Source organism: Chamaea fasciata, unplaced genomic scaffold (assembly GCF_029207755.1).
Source record: "Chamaea fasciata isolate MVZ Bird 193981 ecotype frontalis unplaced genomic scaffold, bChaFas1.0.hap1 SCAF_1, whole genome shotgun sequence".
NCBI classification, from domain to species: domain Eukaryota; kingdom Metazoa; phylum Chordata; class Aves; order Passeriformes; family Sylviidae; genus Chamaea; species Chamaea fasciata.
Genome location: NW_027094086.1, coordinates 64,886,163 through 64,905,877, shown reverse-complemented (window position 1 = coordinate 64,905,877; position 19,715 = coordinate 64,886,163). Strand labels below are relative to the sequence as shown.

General features: G+C 39.9%; 2 protein-coding genes across 5 annotated transcripts in view; one reads left to right on the top strand and one right to left on the bottom strand.

The window, feature by feature from the left end:
- The window catches only part of LOC136290773 (poly(rC)-binding protein 3-like), a 498,211-nt gene extending 486,426 nt beyond the window's left edge, over nt 1–11,785 (top strand). For 2 of the 4 annotated variants that reach the window (XM_066185213.1, XM_066185242.1), the window contains one exon: nt 10,870–11,785. In XM_066185213.1, the coding sequence (XP_066041310.1) occupies nt 10,870–10,930 (61 nt within the window). In that variant the 3' untranslated portion in view covers nt 10,931–11,785. Of the gene's footprint in view, nt 1–1,103; nt 3,517–10,869 lie in introns of those variants that run through there. The other 2 variants (XM_066185233.1, XM_066185223.1) reach the window with 1 other exon arrangement.
- On the bottom strand, nt 7,937–19,515 carry ZNF830 (zinc finger protein 830). Its single transcript, XM_066185254.1, has 10 exons — nt 19,374–19,515; nt 19,170–19,269; nt 17,993–18,113; nt 17,405–17,438; nt 15,980–16,191; nt 15,540–15,630; nt 14,820–14,883; nt 11,779–11,859; nt 10,369–10,445; nt 7,937–8,592 (listed from the first exon to the last, which is right to left on the bottom strand). Exons 1-10 carry the CDS (start codon nt 19,493–19,495, stop codon nt 8,409–8,411), a joined length of 1,086 nt encoding a protein of 361 aa, XP_066041351.1. The 5' UTR covers nt 19,496–19,515; the 3' UTR covers nt 7,937–8,408.
- Nucleotides 19,516–19,715: the final 200 nt, after the last annotated feature.

Sequence of the window (19,715 nt, the reverse complement as noted above, 5' to 3'; positions counted from 1 at the left end):
GATATTTCCTCTTGTGTATGTTTTATTCAGCCAAAATGACCATTTTTCGTTACCTTTCTGTACAAAATATATCCCTGGTTAACTCGCCACTCATCATGCAGTCAGGCTGTATGGTATTCATGAAAAACATGTAGCATTTCAGAGGTCATTCAAAGGCTGCTGCCTGGACAGATCCCATCCCTTTACCAAGCACTTCAGGATGTTCAGATTAACTAAAACAAGACAGGTAATGGCAGCCAAAGCCAAGAGAGCTGGGGAATGGAGTGGCTGGTTGCAAGCTGTTGGAACTAGTTCTTAACTGCATTTTATGTTTGTCCATCCACCTTCTTTTTAATTTCTGTTGCATAATTCAGTAACGCAATATTGTTTTCCTCACCACTTCCAAATCAAGAGTCCCATTAGCCTGCCATGTTCATCCACTCTGCACTCCTTGGACACAAAGCTTTAACAATTGAACTGTATTCAGTGCATTTTAATATAAACTAAAAACACAATGCAAATGCAATACTTTTTAAAAACATGGTATTTCGAAGTGTGTTATTGTATAGGGCTAAGTACTATCTCAGTATTTTGTGTCATTTCTGTATTCTGTGGGCTTTTCTTCACCTTAGCACCTTTGCACTAAGTTTTGTCACTGTAACCATTTGTAGAACTGCCATTGTTACAATTTGCACTTATCCAAACGGGGTTTTTGGTTGGTTTTGTTGGGGGTTTTTTGGTTTTTTTTGTTTGTGGCTCTTTTTTTTCTTTTTTTTTTCTTTTTTCTTTTTTTTTTTTCTTTTTTTTTTTTTTTAATTCTGGTTGCATATAATGAAGGAAAAACTGGGAATAATTTCAAGGTACCACAGCTATTTAAAAGCTCTAGAAAACTGCTGTAAAATTGTTCTGGACTATTGTAACTGTCTCAATAATTGACACTTAAGAAAAACCAAAACAAAACATCAACCTCTGTGTGAGAAAACTTGCCTGCACTGAAATGCTGTTCTATGCTGGTTGTACTCAAGTGGTATTTTTTTAATAGTGAGAAGATTTTTTTCTTTTTTTTTTTTTTTCCTTTTTTTTTTTTTTTTTTCCTTTTCCTCATTTTTGTTCCTACATTTTAGGCTGTCTTCAGAAGTTACTGGCCTGGGGGCTCTGTAATGTATCTCATCATGCCCTAGTGCATTAGCCACCAGACAGGACTTTTCCAAAGCCCCATGAGACAATGCTTTCTATGGACTAATCTACAGAGGAGTTTCTGCCATTTCTAACTTTCTTATTATTCTGAGACATCAAAAGAAAATACTTCCTTTACTCTTTAAGCAACTGTGCTTCCTAACTCCTGTGTTGCTTTCATTACTGTTCCAGTTTTAACACTGTTGTGGCTCATAACATAAAGGAAAGACAAGTTATTTTCGGGGGTTAATTTTCATTGATGTTCATGCTTTGGCTAATCTGTATAAAAGCATGGGCCTTTAGTGTTCTAAACCACTGTATTCAGCTAGAGACTCGACAGTAAGTTAAATGAGACTTTTTATAAATAAATTTTTTTCCTGATTAAAAAAAAAAAAAAAAGAAACAAAAAAAGACGTGGTAGCTTTGTGCATACAACTGTTGTGTTGTTTAAACTTTGTTCTTTGTAACCGAGTTGCTAACTTGTCATTGAAGAAGCACTATTTTATGGATTGTCAAACTAAGATCACAGACAAATTGCTTGTTTTCAATTAATGATTAAAGGTTTCATATCATCACCTTTAAGGTCCCAGTGCTCTTTGGGAAACAGTGTAACACCTGTGCAAGACTGGCAACCTTAGTAAGGATGTTAGCCCATTGTCAGGGATGATGAGTCTCTTCAGGACTAGAGGGAGCCAGATTGTGCCATTAGTAGAGTAAGCAGTACCTCTGCAAAACTTGATTTGGTTTTTAACAAAGCTGCTCGTTGAGAACTTCTCACACTGCACAGAAAAGACAAATTTGGCGTCATGTTACAAGCAGCCACTGATTTGTATCTCTGGTCTTTTCTCAGACTGATCTATAGATCAGATACTGGAGAAAGGAAAACAGGAACAGAAGAATGAACTTGGATGCTGAGTACTGTGTTACTAAGGCCCTTGGTATTTCCCCATTCCCAGCAGCACTGCCCAGTGGCAAGGCTTCTAGTCAGCACCTTCCAAGCTGCCAGGAGCCAGCCCAGCAGCTGGGAGGAGCATGGCAATGTGGAGTAGGAAGGGGAATGGAGAGCTGAGCAGGCCCAGGAGCTGTCTCCTCCTGCCCTGTCACTCTGCTCCAGCTGTTCAAACCATCCTTTGGATCTGCTGAAGCACTGCAGTCACAGCCTCGAGTTCTCTCTTCATACACAGGCAAAAGAAAGGGGCTGGCCCCAAGCTGTTGCTGCATCACAGCACCCCTGGCTGTGCTCTGGCCACCTCTCCTCTGAGGGCACTGGCAGTACTGTCACAGGCTCTGCTCTGGCCTCATGAGAAAGCAGCTTTTTGGCAGTGCAAGAGTAGCATCCTTAAACAAGACGGATTGTATGGACTCCAACTCCCTCTTATACTCTGTTAAAGGTCTCTACCTGCCTTCAGGGATTTAGCTTGGGGCCCTGCTTCCCCTCCATACCATAACTATTCCCCCTGGTCTCCAGGGTACAGAGAGCTCTGGAGTCTGAGCCTGGAACCAGGATGTGCATGCAGACTTGGAGACCTGGAGAAATCAACAGCTTTCTCCATACAGATGCAGCCACAGAACAACCCCTGGTGATGAAAGGTGCCAAGGGGCATTACAGAACAGTTCACTGCACCGCAGCACCCAGGAGGCCTTACCCAATGTTGACAATTAGCTATTCCAACCCTTAAGAGAAACTAGAGGCTGTAATACTGATTTGATAAAATTCTCTGTTATTACTGCTTAAGACATATTTTTATTACTTAAAATGTATTTAACTTCTCACTCTTGAAAGGAGAGCTCACAGCAGAGACCTCCATAAGCCTTCATTTCTTCAACAGCAAAAGTATTTCTATGGCTAGCCTGGCTACTGCACATAAATAAGAGTAAAAAAAAAAAAAAAAAATCCAACATTATTGCAGCTCAACACTAAGTAGGTCAAAGCTTTGCTCTCCCAGTAAAGCTGTCAGGCAAAGGGCAGCAGCAGCTCTGGGGTGTATAGTATCTTTCACATTAATAATTCACATGTGCCTTGCAGAACTGAAAGATTTAAACAAACTAGTGCAAGGGCACATTTGTGTGAGGAATGAGGAGAGGTAAAATAAAGACACGTGGACAAAGAAGGAAGTCTTCTGAGAGGGTTTTTGCAAAAATACAGGCAGAAATGTGATAAAATCTAAGCTTATGGTAATTGCATTATTTTAGTTGGAAAATATTTCTGAATGGCAAGAAAAAGCTCCTAATAGATTTAATATACAAAACAGACAATCAAAAGACAAGGTGGTAAAGAAAAAAGGAAAAAAAAAAGAGTAAAAATAATAGTAACTGAGACAGAAAAGTAAACCACTCATGCCCAAAGGTAGATAAGAGGAAGCATGTACCCGCTGTGAAAAGGTCACTGCCCACACAAATGTGAGCTTCCAGATGAAAGACGGCACAAGTTACGCAGCTTTTGCATCATCAAATTGGAATTAGGTTTCTGGAAACATCTCAAATGAATTCAAGCAGCTCTGTTGTGTTTCTCAAGTGAAAAAACATTGACAGCATGAATGCAGGCTGGAAGCAGAAGGAAAATAAACGAAGTTAGTCCTCTGCTAATACACTGAGTGCTTTCTGTTCTCAGGCACAGCCAGAGGGCATCTGTGGGCCCCAAGGTTACACTTGTGCCAGCCAGGCTCCAAGGAAGCAGCACAGTCTCACTGGTGCCATGAACAGCAGCACCTGGGAAAGTGCCTCAGCCACAGAAGCTGCACAGGCAAGGTGCTGTTTGTCGGGTTACACAAGACAGTCTGAAAATCTAATTTCTTCCACAGCTTTAATATCAGCTGAATGTATTTCAGCACTGTTTGTATTCTTGGGACAGGACCTTCCCCTTTGGAGTGAATGTCATGATTATCTAAAAGTGACAATGCTCACTGATCCAGTGGTTCAACAGTGGCACAGCTTCTGCAGGGAAGACTGTCATTGTCAGGCTGCTCAACTGGGTGACACAAAGTGTGTGTTCAAAGGACAGCACTGAAAGGAGGGATTTGAACAGAGATCTCTTCTATCCCTTGTAACTTCTGCAGCCACCAGTGGTGCAAGGCATTAGTGCCTCCACTGTATTTTTGGAAGAATGACGTGGTTTAGATGTCTACACAAAGGAACTGCTCGCATTTGTTTTTCCAGCTATCGGGCCAGGATCATTCTAACTGAACTAACAAACAGAACAAACTGAACAGAAGATCAAATGAAGACAGATACTGAAAAACTGCTTCACACCTGAAATTTCCATCTCTTGGCCCAAGCAACACTTTCTAGGGATGGAAGTATACACTGCCCTTCTTGGCACTGAAGTGTACTTAATTCCTTGGTTCCAGGAAGGAATACAGTAATGTTGATTAAATCAGTTTCTGCATCAATGCATGTGTCCTGTCCCCTTACAGACTGGCATGTGTCTTACAGGAGGTAACTGAAATTAAAGAGGCAAAATCATTTGATGGTACCTAACAAAAGGAAATTTCTTTAATATTACACTGTGGTTTCTAATGACAGCTACAACATGATTCATGCAGGCTAAATGTCTGATTTTCTAGGGCAACCTTTATGGATTATAAGAAAAAAGTATTTTTAAGGGCTGAAAATATTTTAGTAATATGGCTTTTCACATTTCTAGCTCAATGTTTTTAAGATGATAAAATGCAGAGAATCTAATTATAGTGGAATGTAATAAGCCAAATTTGTCTCCCTCAAATTGAATTTATTGGCAGGGGGCCTGGCCAAAGCTAATGTTAATGTTCTTTTCAATCAATATTTGCACTTTGAAGCAAATTTTAAAACTAAATGCTGGAGTAGAGGAAAAACAATCACATTAGCAAATGAGAACATTGGTTTCTTGTTATTTGGGTTTGTTGGTTTTGTACGGTCCCTTTTGGGTCCCTCTGTACCAAATACAGACCATGTTCCACATCTAAGGCATGACAGCAGCAGCTTATTTCTTCAAGGGCAGGAGAGAAGTGAGCACAGCAATTATCATTTGCGACTGCCTGCCTTGCCGGAGGAGAGCTTACTAGCAGCAGCTGGAGCTGTGGTGAGCTGCTCCCTGCGGAGCTGCTCCCAGGAACTCCATTTCAAACGTGCAGGCAACACACGTTCTGCCCCTGGAAGTCACTTACCAGCTCCAAAACCACCAAGCTGGGGAATCTCAACTACTTTTTGGTGGCATGAAATTCCACAGTTCTTAAGTTTGGACAATACTTTCCATTACTATATGAGTAAATAAGGATTACAAATGCCTTCCTTCCTAACTCTCATACTTCAGTTTTCTGCAAGTCCTGGAGAGCAGAGAATTAAAATAGTCTTCCGAATTCCAATTAAAATTTTGTTTTTAATAGTGGCTATTGACAGAGCTAGTTATTAGGATTACTTTCATCTTTATTGTTAAAAAATAGAATTCAAGGAAGTTAAGAAGTGAGAAAGAAATTAAGAAAGTACATCTTTTTAAAAACAATCTTTTCTTCTGGTTAATAACCTAGCTGAATAGTTCATCAGAAGTACATAAAATTGTTGTCTAAGACTGAAGACATACTTAAGATTGCAAACTAATTATCCCTATGTTTTTCTAAGATACAGATTATTTCCCTTAATAAAGTAGCTTGACTACTAAATGAGGTTAGGATACTTCCCTCTTCTCTCTTAGAGCCATGCTACTTTCTTTGCTAAAAAGCAGGATGATTTCTTGCCCTCTTGACACAGCTGCACATGCACAGTCAGTGGTCACAAGGGACAAACTCATTCCCATAATCTTTACAAAGATTAAAAGCTTTGTTTCAAATGCTGAAGAAAGGTACAGTTGTAATGCAGTAAGCTGTAAAAAACTTGGATACAACACTATTCGGAGATCTGAGAGATTCCTCCAAGGAAAAGAACACCAGCTCCTAGCGAAGACACAACCAAGAGGGATGGATGCTGTCACTTCCCCAGCAATGGACACACCCCCTGGCTGGTCCATCTTTACCCTTCCAGCAAATAATGCAAGGAAAACGATTAGAATGATGAGAGACCTGGTGTTTATTCCTGCCATCTATTCTTAATAACAACGGGCTGCACTGGTTTGGATTTGAATGTTCAAGATCCCTGCACTGTCACCAAACTCACTGCCTTTAGCTTCTTACCACAAGATACCTCTAAAGAGGAGGGCAACTGGACTAAAAGAACTGTCTTAATGCTCAGTTAATTTCCTACTCATCCAGAGCTGAAACCATGATTTGCAGATTTATGTGCAAGATGAATCACAGAAAAACATACAGAAAGGAAGTGTAATTTATAGACTCAGAGATTAGCATTTTTATACTGTCAAAACATGTATGTCCATGATGCTCAGTGTAACCTGGCATTCATTACATCTGTTTCTCTGATATTAAGCCAAGTGCAGAGTGGTTCTGAAGTTCAGTGTTAACAAGCTTGTGTGCTTTGGTGAGTGGGGTCAGTGAAAAGCAAACATAAACAGAACAATTAGAAACTCAGCTTACATTTTCTCAGAGGGAAATTGGGGGAGTGTGTTTCAGTTTGTTTGGAAAGACTGTCCTGTTAATACTGCACCACCCTCTCAGCTGGATGTTCTCTTTACAGGGATAAATTGACCTAGACATCTTTCTCTACAGCATGACAGGCACCTTAGACATTGATATTCGAATGTTTCGTGCAATACAAAGACAGACATTTTATTTCAGTTTTGGTCCAACTAAGTTTTCTCCAACTAGTCCAAACATTCAGTATTTATTTCAATATTCTCTGAACACTTATTCTGTATTTCAATACTTTCTGAATGTTGCTATCTCAGTGACAGTCCTAGTTTATGTAAGACTTCAGTGTCACATCAAACATTTTAGCAGCAATAGCTCCCTACTCTTACTAATGGCTGTAAGCCAGCACATGTGAGCAGGAATGTGTGGATGCAATAAACCACTAAGGGCTATTGCGTGAATTTAGACAGCTTTATAAATAGGAAGAGCTGAACCCAGGATCATGGAAATTGAGAGTGGTAAAAAAGCATCTCACTGTAAGGAAAGGGCTTCTGCCATATCAAATCTTTCCCCCAAAACAGGCAAATCAAATGTCTAAGTTTAGTTCTAATCTTTATTGCTTGGTTGATAACCATCTCTGAGGCAAATAACTGGAATGCTTTCATAAGAGCAAAGCTTGTTTTCTCCCTTTAAAATCTCACTAGTTCTAAATTTAGATTATAAAAAAAGGTTAACCTGTTCTTTAAAATTTTACTTTTTGGTATCAATCAAGCCACACACACGTCTTATTTTTAGAAAGTCCTCAGCAAATTTGAAATATTTGAAGATTTGAAAAAGTTAAAAAAAAGACACTTACCAAAGGTAGTTCTGCTTTGCTTTCCATGTCCCAGTCTTGTCAAGTTTGTTGGTTCTTGGTTTTACTTAATCTGTGTTTATCAGAACACAATCAATTTTAGATGCTTTCTGTGCCTAAGACAGTATTTTAAGAAAATTTCCAAGTATTTGCAGCTATTCTTTTACCTCCTCAGTTTTCAGTGCAGTACCTTCCTCTCAGGCATTTGGTCACCCTTTCATTAAGTGATGCAGATATGTAACCACTGTGTTCTCACCCCTCTGGTTCAAGAAATATGAGGTATGCTACATGATGGCTGCACTAAGCAAAACGGGAGACTATAAAGAAAAATGTTCAGCAGTGCTATGGCACATCACAGGATATACACTGTGGACAAGCTGTAGCTCAGCATTTCTGAGCTTAGTCCTTATATACACAGAAAAGCTGTAACAGACCCTGAAAAAAAATGTACATATTTTATTGGAAGCTGGGGCAATGGACAGAAGGGCACCTACAAATTTTAAGAAAACATAGATGCATAATATTTTTATTTCCCTAAACCCCCAACCTGGGAAAACTTTGTAGACTATGCACTTCTATAGACAATATGCCAAGTCTCAAAATTACCAAACTGAGCTAATGTTTCCAAAAGCCTAAAAATTCTTTACAGATTTATTGATCCCATTAAAATACTTCTGGCAGGAAATCAGTCATTTTAATAGGAAAGATGTATTCAGTATTGTAAAACATCTTCAATATACAGTTTTTACAACAATAATACACTACTGTAGATATAGAAAAAAAATTTAATAAGCTTGGCTCTTTACCTTACGATCCTCTTTAAATAAATATTTAACAAAAGAATCTCCCTTCTAACAATGGAAGTAACACCACAGATAAAAAAGAGCATCAACCATGTTGCAGAAATGCTACAACAAAGCCCCTTTCACCCTCCAATCTTGTGACAGCAAATCCTGCAGCTCTTCTTCATCTTCACTACCAACATCCTCCTCCTCTTTCTCTTGTGCTGCTCTTAATCTCATGGCTTCCTTTAACTTCTCCTTCATCTCGTCCTGGCGGTTCCGCAGAAGCTCCACGCGGCGGTAACATTCACTGTTGGAAAGGGAAGGGCCTATTAACATTTGGGGCCTTTCCAAATGAATTCCATCATCTCCAGTGCTGGGTTTTGCTTCTACAGCTTTGAATAAAGAAGCTTTACAGCTTCCCATCCATGAAAAAGAAATAAGCTTTGGAGATGCTGGTGCACCTTCTCAGTGTTCATCAAGTGAAAACAGATGAAACGGAGGAGAGGAGAGGTGTGGTCAATTCTCTAGCACTGAGATCTAGTCCAAATACTTAACAACTGCAGTACAGTCACAAGCCATTTTTCAAAAAGCACAGAACCAATATCCACTTCCACACAGAAGGAAGACCATTCTTTGCTCCATTTATTTGCTTCATTCCTTGAGAAAAAGGTGTGACATCAATTATCAATTTTGATAACTTAGTGGTGGCATCTCTGAAAATAAAAATAGCAGCACAAAGTGTTCAGATTCTTTATCTGCTTTCTCTGTGCTGTAACAGAACATTTTAAGTAAACACAATCCAAAAGTTTCAGGTTTCCATTTACTTAAAAAGTTCTGTCCTTGAATTGTGTTTTATAACTATTCTAGCCATTTTAAACAGGGTATTTTTCTGAAAATGCCAAGTTGTACCAGCCTGATTTAAATTCACCTTTGTCCCTTTCATTTTTATTTGCTCAGAAGGGTCAACATGGAGGGGTTACTATCTGGATCCTGCTTTCCCTGGCATATCACCAATATGATTCTTACAGGCAGTCATAGCTAAAAATTTGAAGGCCGAGGAATTTATTTAATTTTCAACTTAGTTTGAAATAGCCTGCATTTGAACACACTCACAAGTCAAAAGTTAAAAAAAGTCTTTAAAAATCTATTTGGAACTTTTACTTTGGGAAAAAATAATTACAGTAACAAACTTGAAATACTCTACAAATTTCTGAATGTTAGTTCTACGTAGTACTTACAGCAGCCTTAGCTAGTGAGAAAGATAAATCCTCAAAGAGAGGCAGGTTTATCCCTCTCCAGAATTACACAAACATTGTTAAAAGACATTCCTGTAATAGCAAAGTTCAGTTTGAACCCAATGGTGTTGTTACCACACACTGATTATGTGCAGCATGTAAATCTGCCCAGATGGTTGAAGTGTTGCTTTAATTTCTAGTGTCCTCTTTTTGTTGCATCTCTTTCCTTTCAGTCCCTACCACTGCCATTATCACTGTTAATATCAAACGTTGAGCTGCAGGAAAACTGTAACAAACTGTTCCACTGAGTTGTATTTCAGGCTGAGTTTAAACCAGTGTTCATCCAACCACCACAGCCACCATTTCAGCAAAACAAAACGAAACAAACCACTTCATGTAATGAAGTGTGCATCACTCCACAAAACATTTAAGTAAACTTCTACTGGAATTAAAGAGGATTTGCCACAGGACAGGGTATTTTCAGTACAGGAAATGTTTCTTAAAAATGTTCACATAAATTCTCCATCAATCAAAATTCCCAAGGAAATACAAATTAAGATATAAAGACATTTGACAGATGAAGAGGGACAGTTTGTTCCAAGAATTTGCCTTGTGTACTTTCAGTGATTCCAGGGCATTCTCTCTTTGGAGAAAGTTACATAACTTTGTACCAAAATCCATGTCTTTATTAGGCATCATTCTGCAATTTGAGAGAGTCTATCCTTCAAATACTCAGATGATTAATGAAAGGTAGTATCACAGATTAAAAGTGGTTTTATCACTCTAGTCAAAGAGCAATCCATTACTGCTGGAGAACAGAGAATTTGAGGAAAAATTGATCTACTTACATCTGCTCATCAATTTCTCCAATCTGGCGATCTAGTCGTCCCTCCTCATCATCTTCTGCCACTATTGCTTCTGAAATCTAAACCAGAAAAGCACGGAGAAAATTCACCTTCATCCTGAATTCCACTTCTGCTCCTTTACAGTGTCTGTGTCCTCCCCTGCTCCCCTCTACCTGTAGTTAGTGTCAGTCTCCTCTATGTATATTCCCATCTTCACAAGGGCAAATACAGAAGAAAAAAAAAAAGGTCTGGTTTAATTTGAAATGGAAATGCTTTTTCTTTAAAATCATAAGTAGTTTGGCTGCTTTGGGGTTAATCTTTGGAAATTTTTAATACACTACGATTTGAAACTGAGCATAAACAAACTACACATCCCCACAGTCTGAGGCTGAAATGGGAGCTCTATCCCAGTGCTTGGGACTTAAATACACACCACTTATTGAACATACTGTTGAAATATTCCCACTAGATCCCGAAGTGTTTCTAACCTGTTATTTTTTTCAGCATATACTTTCTCAAATCTGAATGTCTGGGAGATGCTATGCAATCAATGGTCCACGCATAACTGAGAAGATTCCTCCTAAGCTGAAGAATTATCTGAATGGCTTATGCTAGCAAAATGTATCCACCACTGCTTTTGTATGAACATTCGCTCTGTTTATAGTGCTGACGGCTTTAAAATGAGCAATGATACATTTCTCTGCACCACTCTTCTCAGCAGTTGACATATGAATAACTATTTACAATTAAAATAATTAAAAGGATAGCAAATACTCTAGGGGAAGACTAAGAACACCATGTAATCTGTAATACAGTTTGATATTGTACACAAGGGCAGATAAACACCTGCTGCAGGGAGACTTTCCATGCAATGATAAACAGTGAAAAATGGAAGTACAGAAAAACTGTGGCCAATTTACGTGTCTCAAACTCTTTTGTCACTCTCCCAGATTTTGAAGTTCCTTACCAGTACATTTAAATTAAACATGAAATCCAGGTTACCTACACTTTATAGATACTTTTTTTAAAAGACAGACAAATGGATAGTGTTTTTAAAAGTTAAAATATGAATATAGATCTAAAGAAGAGCCCACAATTGTATCCTGTTTGGATGCAGGACACTGATCTGAGATGTATGCTAGCTAAATAGTTTATTTAAATAAAATACAGTGTAACAAATGTAACTAGATATATATGACTGGATCTTGATTAAGAGTTTTCAACTTAATTTCCTATAAGTGGAAAATACAAGAAACCCTTTGCTCATTTATAAAGTGCATTTAACCACACACTGCATTGAAACAAACAGCTGACAAATGCAGATGTCAGCCATTCTGCAGAGCTGCATGAAACTGTTGTTTTCTTTATTGTGTATAGTATTTAGAATCAATAAATATAGATTCCATTACTTACTGTGTTGACCTGTCGCATTGCCTTTTGAAATTCATCCCATTCTTTGTCCATCTGATCCTTTGGAGCATCAACTTTTCTCACCTAAGGAACATGAAAATTTATAAATTTTAACAATTTAAGTCTAATGACTCTTGGGGGCACTGTAAAAAAAACACAGGAGAAATAGGAAAAATTATGCTGTGTTATGTTATCAGAAAAGTCTGGTTGATGTACTTCAGTTTAAGTAATGGACATAAGTGAGAGAGTGCAGCTGCACAATGGTTTTGGAAGAAAAAGCTGACTCTACTCCTGGATTAAAACATCTGTGACTGCAGCATTACAAAATAATTATTGACTAAAAGTGGCTGGTGTGGAATGTATGGAGTAACAAAAGTGAGTTAGATGGTCTGCTATTTCACTGTGTCAGGTGATAACTATTAAGTTTTCTGTAAGCTGCCTGTACAATTGCATACAGTAGCCATTTCACAAGCCAAAAAGCAGTGAATTGTTTGCCTTTGGCATAACCTAAAGCATCAAAGTTTTCAGTCACTAGTCTGCTGGTGTTAGGTAGCCTGACTGTATTTCAAATCTAGTCTCATTTTCTTGGCTAACAGAAGAAAATGTACAGCTATAAACCAATTTTAATGACATGCAAAGCTTTTTATTTTGTGGTAGATGGCATTTAGTACTAAGACATGAAGTCTGAAAAAGTAGTAGTGGTAAGAACGTGTTTAAGATCTACAGCCAAGGTAATCAAAGCCAGATTGTGCTTTTAATGCAAATAAATAAACAAGGTAGTCTACCTGTGTAATTGAAACTTCCACAATTCAAGACTGAAGGATGTGGCATATAAGGTATTTTAGAGGACAGATTATGCCTGACTCAGGACTGGGTAGAAATTATACAGCTAGGAGAACTAAGCAGTTTGAACATAGTAAATCATGACACCATCTTTTTGCATTAGTTTTACTATCCCTTTATTCATTCTGCTCTTTTGGTGACACATCAGTCATCACCTTAGTAAAGACAACAGTTTGGTGCATTTTGTTCCTGAATGATTATACAAAATCAAGTAGTATGAATTAAGTTTATAGAATAAATTAGAAGCTTCCAAGCAAACTCATACTGGGAAGTAATAGTCATCATTTCATTTTTCTGTTCTGTTATTATTTCTATCATATGTGTATGTACTGTGTTATTATGCATTGTGGTTGTCTTTTGTAATTCATAATTATTTGTATTTCTTACAATAAATTTAAACACTAAAGTTATTATTTTTCCTTGAAATATTTATCTAATCCAGAATTTATATGCTTTACAAATACCTGATGCAAATAACAAGCATCTTTCACACCCACAATCTCCCTTTCAAATGCCCAGTTAATTCTTAAAATAATTATTTTGTGAATGATTCCAATACAGAACCACCGCAGCCACCTCTACGTAAGTGATGGCACAAACATTTTCCTTCCTCTGAGTATTAGTTCCACTCAGAAAGGGCTGATTAAAAGGAAAAGCCTCTGCAAGGAATTCAAGGAAGAGCTGACTGAAACAAGTAACCACTGGTAAATTTCTCAGTGGAGGCAATAACCAGAACAAAGGTCACTAACCAGTGTCCTCACAGATTCTCCTTTGCCTGCTAGGCATTCCTGCATTCCTAACTTAGGATGAAACTAAGTATTTGAAAAATTTAATACTTCAATTAGACACGTAACAAAACAAAGCCATGGCTTTTTCAGCTACATATTTCAATATCTGAAATATCATTATTCAAAACTATTCACATATGGCAACACGTGGGCATGAGCAGTGCCAAAAGAGTCTTGCCAGAGCAGATAAAACTTAATAAACTCATATAACTGAGCTTGTTAGCTGGGCCAGTGGGACTAACTGAACAGGAAGCAGCATTATTTGGAAGGTCTCCAAATTAGATGTCATGGCTTGGTCCCACAATGCCATTTAAATACACCAGCAGCCTTCCACTGTGTGAACAAGGAAATATACTCAAAGGAAATAAAAAAGACTTAGGCCTACAGCACTGTATTTCAATAAAGAAAGGAAGAAAGCCAGCAAATCCGTAGCAAATTTTACGAAACAAAACAAAAAAAGGTTTGTATTTCAAATACCAGTGTTTATTTTGGCCATCATTTGGCACTGTACAAGTTGAAGGAAGTATGAATGTTTTTGATCACAGTTTCAAGATTTTTAGTGTGGGGGGGTTTTTTTGTGAAACAAGGTGAATACCCCCATTTCTTTTCTTTTCATCACAAAATCCCAAAGTGGTAAAAGACAAGAGGACTGAAGACCAAGTTCACTCCTGTGGTGTAACTAGTACTACAGATGGCAGCATGTGCCATAATGGAACTGTTTTCATTCCAACAGGATGCACCCTGTGAGTCACACAGTAACTCAACACTTTGCAGCAGGATCTCACAAAGGGCATCATAGAACTGTTCTATCCCCAATTCCAAAGCAAAATTGAACATACAAATTAAGTGAACTGCTTTTCCTGGGATGACTCACAGAAATAAAGGTGGATGGTCCAAATCTCAGTTCAGTTTTCCAACCAACAAATGACATTTCTTTAAGAGCCACAGAGGAACCAAAATCAAAAATACTTCCCAAGAGATGATTTTAACAAGCTCTTCCTGCCCACCTTCATCCCTTTTCATGTTTTCTAATTAACAGAGAATGAATGTTTAAAGCTGCACCAGGGGAGGTTCAGACTGGGCAGCAGGACGCATTTCTTTACCAAGAGGGTGGGCAAACACTGGATCAGGCTTTCTGGAGATGCCCCAAGGCTGTCAGTGCTCAAAAGGCATTTGAAAAATGTCCTTAATAACAAGTTTTAGCTGATGTTCAGCCCTAAAGTTTTCAGGCAGTTGGATAGATGATCATTACAGGTTGCTTCCAACTGAAATAGTCTATTCTAGTCTAAATAGTTCAGTCATTTTCTTATATTCCAGTATGACTGATTACCTGGAAAAGCATCCTGACTACTCAGAAAATCATTACAACTGGCACAAATAAATCCAGTAGCGTATAATGAGTAGATAACTTACTTTTGCATCAACTTCAGGATCATCAAAGAAACCTTCTGGCAAAGCTTCAGCAGTGTTTTCTTTCCTGAAATATTTGATTACTATTAGCCCAAGTTAACACTTTACAATCTGCTTTATTGAAGAGTTAAAAATACTCAAGAATGAAATTCATAATCCTTTGTGTAAGTATGCAGAAACACAGCAAGCTTTTTAAGCCCTTAGTTTTACCTACAACCATCAAAACCTGCTTCTTCAGCTTGGCCTTTCCTCACTTCGAAGGAACTGCACAGAAAGGTTTAGATCTCAGTGTTAAAACAAGAACTGTAGCTTATGCTTTTAAAACTATTCTTTCCAAGGTGCTGAACACCCAAACGCTGTAACAGCACAGTTGCTACTTCTGAAAGAGTAAAGGAGTGCTCAAGTGAGCTGAACCATTACTACAGAACAAGCAGTTTCCTTTAAACAGTGGAAAGCAGTGGTTGACATTAAGCTTCCACAGCACCCTGTGTTAAAATTTGCAGATATGTCAGACTCTGCATGACATTGCTCCATCTCTTCTCCTGTCCCTAGGGTGCAAGATACCTGTTTGAAATCATGCCTGGGGCTGACATATATACAAACTACTCTGAATGCAACCTAACAATGAGTTAAGATTTCTAAGTGAACACAGTCTCTATTTCCTGGAAGATAAATGTTTATTTACAGTTCCTAAGACTACCAATACTTGATTTGACTGCTTACCTTTCAACTACCTTCTCTTGTATCTCTGCTTTCTGTATGGATCCTGAATGGGAAACTATAGGAGCAGCTGGAGTTTTGGTGTCAAAAAAGTCTATAGGAAAGGACAGAAGTCTATGACAAAAAGAACAGCTGTTCAGGTATTTTCTAAAATTCCAACTAGACAGGAATTTCAGTTAGTACCTTAGTGAATCAAGGGAAGAACAGCCAGATGTTACTTCCCTTGGAAGCCTCAAACAACTAGAACGTAAAATCAATAAGCAACCAGCACACAGTAACAGGAGATTCTTTGCTAGTTTATCTCTACTTCCAGTATTACACATCCTCACCATCACCTAATTACCCATCACCCAATGGCAATAATTAGAAAAATAAAAACTTTTATCATCAGTTAAATAACAGGCTCTCCTTCTGGAATCACCTACTATTTCAGCAAGCATTACCTGCAGGCAGAGAATTAGCTATTACTGCTTGAGTTGGAGGTGGAATTTCAGTTTTATGCACAACAGAAGATTTGCTTGATTGTTCTCGTTCCTCCTCTTCATCATCGTCGTCATCATCGTAATTCCCTGACAATAAACTGGGACCTGGGCCCTTGGAAAGCTGTACACTGGTGCTGTCTTGTTCTGCTTCATCAAAAAAATCTGCTGGCAGCCTGGTAAAGAGCCCACAACACAACTGTTTGAAACTTCACACCAATGACTCCGGCACCAGCAGCTCAGTCCCTCTGTGAGCAGCACAGGCTGTGAGACACTGAGCAATGCCCTGAGCTGCACAGCTGCCAACGCAGCCCCTGTCTGAAGGCAGCACACACTTGGGGCTCTCATTCTAACTTCCCCAGAAATGCCCAGGTTAATTCTAAAAACACATTTTAGATGCATTTTTCTATTTGCATATTCACTATCAGAAACATTAATAAAAATGACCCGTAACAAATTGGAATGCTGGTTAAAGTGATCCTTTTCCCACCTACTAAGTAATTTGTTATTTATTTTGGGTACCTACTGCTGTCCAGGACTGCAATTCAGAACAGCTACACAGGCTCAGCAATGAGAAAACATAGATCTGCTGGAATAGCTGCAGCCTGCAAGCCAAATGTTTTTCCACATTATATTTTAAACTAATCCTACCAACAAGTTCAAAAATGGATGAACCCCTCAAGTGTTAATTCTGCACACAAACTCAAATTCCTGTAAGGAAACAGCATGTGGTACCTAAGCAAGATAGTAATTTATCTTGTGAAGTGTAGAGGAGACCCACAGGTTGTCACCTGACACCTGCCAACCCTGCAAAGATGTCCCAATACCATCAGAAATCTTTCAGGGGCAGTTGAGATGCTTAACCCAACCCCTTCAAGTCAAATACTGTCCTGTATTTGAACAAGTTCAACTGCAGCATGAATTTTAGGTGACAAAACTACATGAATTTTATGTGACAAAAACCATCCTAATGAAGATCTGTCATTTGTTAGTTTTTGTTAATAAATATCATTTAATTATACATTCAAAATCTGTCATAATTTCAGACTGTCACCTCTTCTGTAGGATGTCAGCATTATGAGAGTACATGCTACAATCTAGTTATGTTCAAGCTGTGCAATAGCACCACATGGCAATCCTTTAAAGTCTGTCAGTGACAGCAAAAGAATTCCTCTTTTCTCAGAGAGTCTTGAGAGTTGATACAATTATCTCCACCCAGGAAGATGCTGCAATGTTCAGGAATATTCAACTCTGTTAGAAAATGGGCAGAAGCAGGGATCTGCTAACTCTCTGAACCTCTGCCTTTGTCTAGAGGCAAGGAAGAGCTGGGTGAGAATGCAGCCACTGGTAGTTAGAAAAAACTCCTCTGTAATAACAAGAACTACTTACCCTGCTGAAGACGTGTGTGGCTTTTCATCTGTACCTGTACAACAGCCAAGAGTCACTTCTTAAAATCCATGCTTTTAAAACAAACATCCCTAAGACTTCTATGACAGCACCCAGTTCCCAAATGCATATGTATTTAACATATCATATATTTACATGTCTGGTAGCATCAAGAGAAAAAATTAACTATCTTTCCTTTGGCAAGAACTTTGGTGCATGGTTTGAGGAAAACCAGTGACTTGATCCCACTGAAAAGGAATAACAGCAGTTCTAGGCAAGTGTTCCTACTGCTTAATTTCCACTGCTTCTTGACATATTTGGACCAAGCCCACAGTTCCATGACCTAATTTAACCCAATAACCCAGAAGAAAACCAAGAAAACTTCCAAAAGCACAGTTTTCTCCTGACACACAACTCACAGAGAGAGAGAGAGAGCAAGCAAACTTTCTCCCTTTTCAGCATACAGCATTCAGGGCTGACATTAACTCAACAGTCCAGTGTACTCGTATTCACTTCCACAGGAACAAAACAAACCAAAAGCACTCAAGATGTAAAATGGATGGATTCTGGTATGCATTTCCCTCTCATTACCTTTTACTCTCTTTAGGTCTGTATTTTCTGTCTCAACTGTTTTTCTCTTGACAGGATGAGACGATGTGCCAGCAGCTGAGCCAGTGGCTGTCTGCTTTGTGCCTTTTAATTCTGCAATTCTCTGGAAAGAAATAAAAATTCAAGACACATTACTAGCAGTAACTTCTGGATTGCAGCTTAAAATACAGAGCTTTTAAAACAGCTCATCAAAGTGAGCTTAATACCTTTCTAGAGCAAGATCACTGGAACAGAAACCACAGGTACCAAAACAAAGACCGGTGTTTCTGTCAGCCTCTGGAATGATGTGACATGGAATAGAGGAACTGACACTCACACAAATGAAGCTGTACCACTAAGAAAGAAAAGACTAAGAGCAGTGACACTGACAGCAGTAAGGCACTGGAGAAAAGAGCAAGAAGGCTGGATTTATTCTAAGGTCCTGGAATATGAAGTGTTTTAAAATTAAAACATGGCACTTTAACAGCATGAGATACGTCACCCTGCCTTGCCACAGTCATCTAGTCTGAATGCAGGCAATGAACTGGAACCCCTCCGTTCCTTTGGTCTTTTCCTGAGTACTTGTAAAATTAAACACAGTCTTTCAGTTTTTGCTAAGAAGTAACAGGGGAACTTAAAAGGATAAAAAAAAAAAATTATTGGGTGGCATCCAAGTTACAAAGTTCCTGACTTGCTTTACAAGTTCTTTATCATTACTGGTGAATTACGAAGAAAAAAAAGCGTATTTTCTTGACCCTGCACAAGCCGTCACTTGGCAGCTCACAGGTCCCTGAGCAAGCCTGGGGAGATTGGGGCGGGGGGAGTTTCCAAGTCCGACCTGCAGACAAGTGACAGCCAAAAGCTGTCGCTGAGGTGTGAACTGCTTCACCTGAGGAGCGGAGCCCTGAAAGACACGGAACCCCCTTTATAAGGGCGGAGTTTTCAATCCCTGCACAGGCTTCAAGAGCACCGAACCCAGAGGGCACAGCCAGGCTGGTTCCCACCCTCATCCCGGCGGGCGCTCCGCTGCTCCCACTGCCGCACAGAGCCCGGAGCAGCGAACGCCAGGCCGCCGTTCCGGCGGTGCGGCCTTTCCCCAGTCCATTCCCTTCCCTTCCCAAGCGCTGTCCCGGTGCTCCCGAACAACACAGCCCGGCCCAGACCCGCCCCCTCCGCTCACCTCTCGGTGCTGCTTGCCCAGGACGTGGGTCTGCCACAGCAGCTCGCCCTTCACGGGCGCGTTGCACAGGGAGCAGCTCAGGTGCCCCAGGCTATTGTACGTGTCGGCTGCGTTAAGGGCAGCACCGAGCGGGGCGCGGACCCCCTTCCTTCCTCCCTCCCAGCCTCCCTCCCCCCCCACGGAGCTCTAGGGTGCCGAGGATATTTGGCGAAGGGCGAGTCGATGCGCTTCTTGCTCGCGTTCTGCCGCTGCTTCTCCCTCATGAGGCGCCGCAGCTCCTCCTGCCGCACCTGCTTCCGCCCCGCGCCCGCCCCGGCCGCCGCCATCTTCCCCCGGCGCGCGGGGCGCAAGGGCGGGGCCGGCGCGCGCGGTGACGCCGCCGGGAGCGCCGGGAAGGGGGCGGGGCGGGGGCGGGGCAGGAGGGGGAGGAAGAGGAGGGGGAGGAGGAGGAGGAGGGGTCTGTGTCCTTCGTCTTCCTCGGGATGTTCCTTAGTTAAGCCTTTGGAGCACTGACAGAGCTCGACAGACACAGCAGTCCAGCTGTGG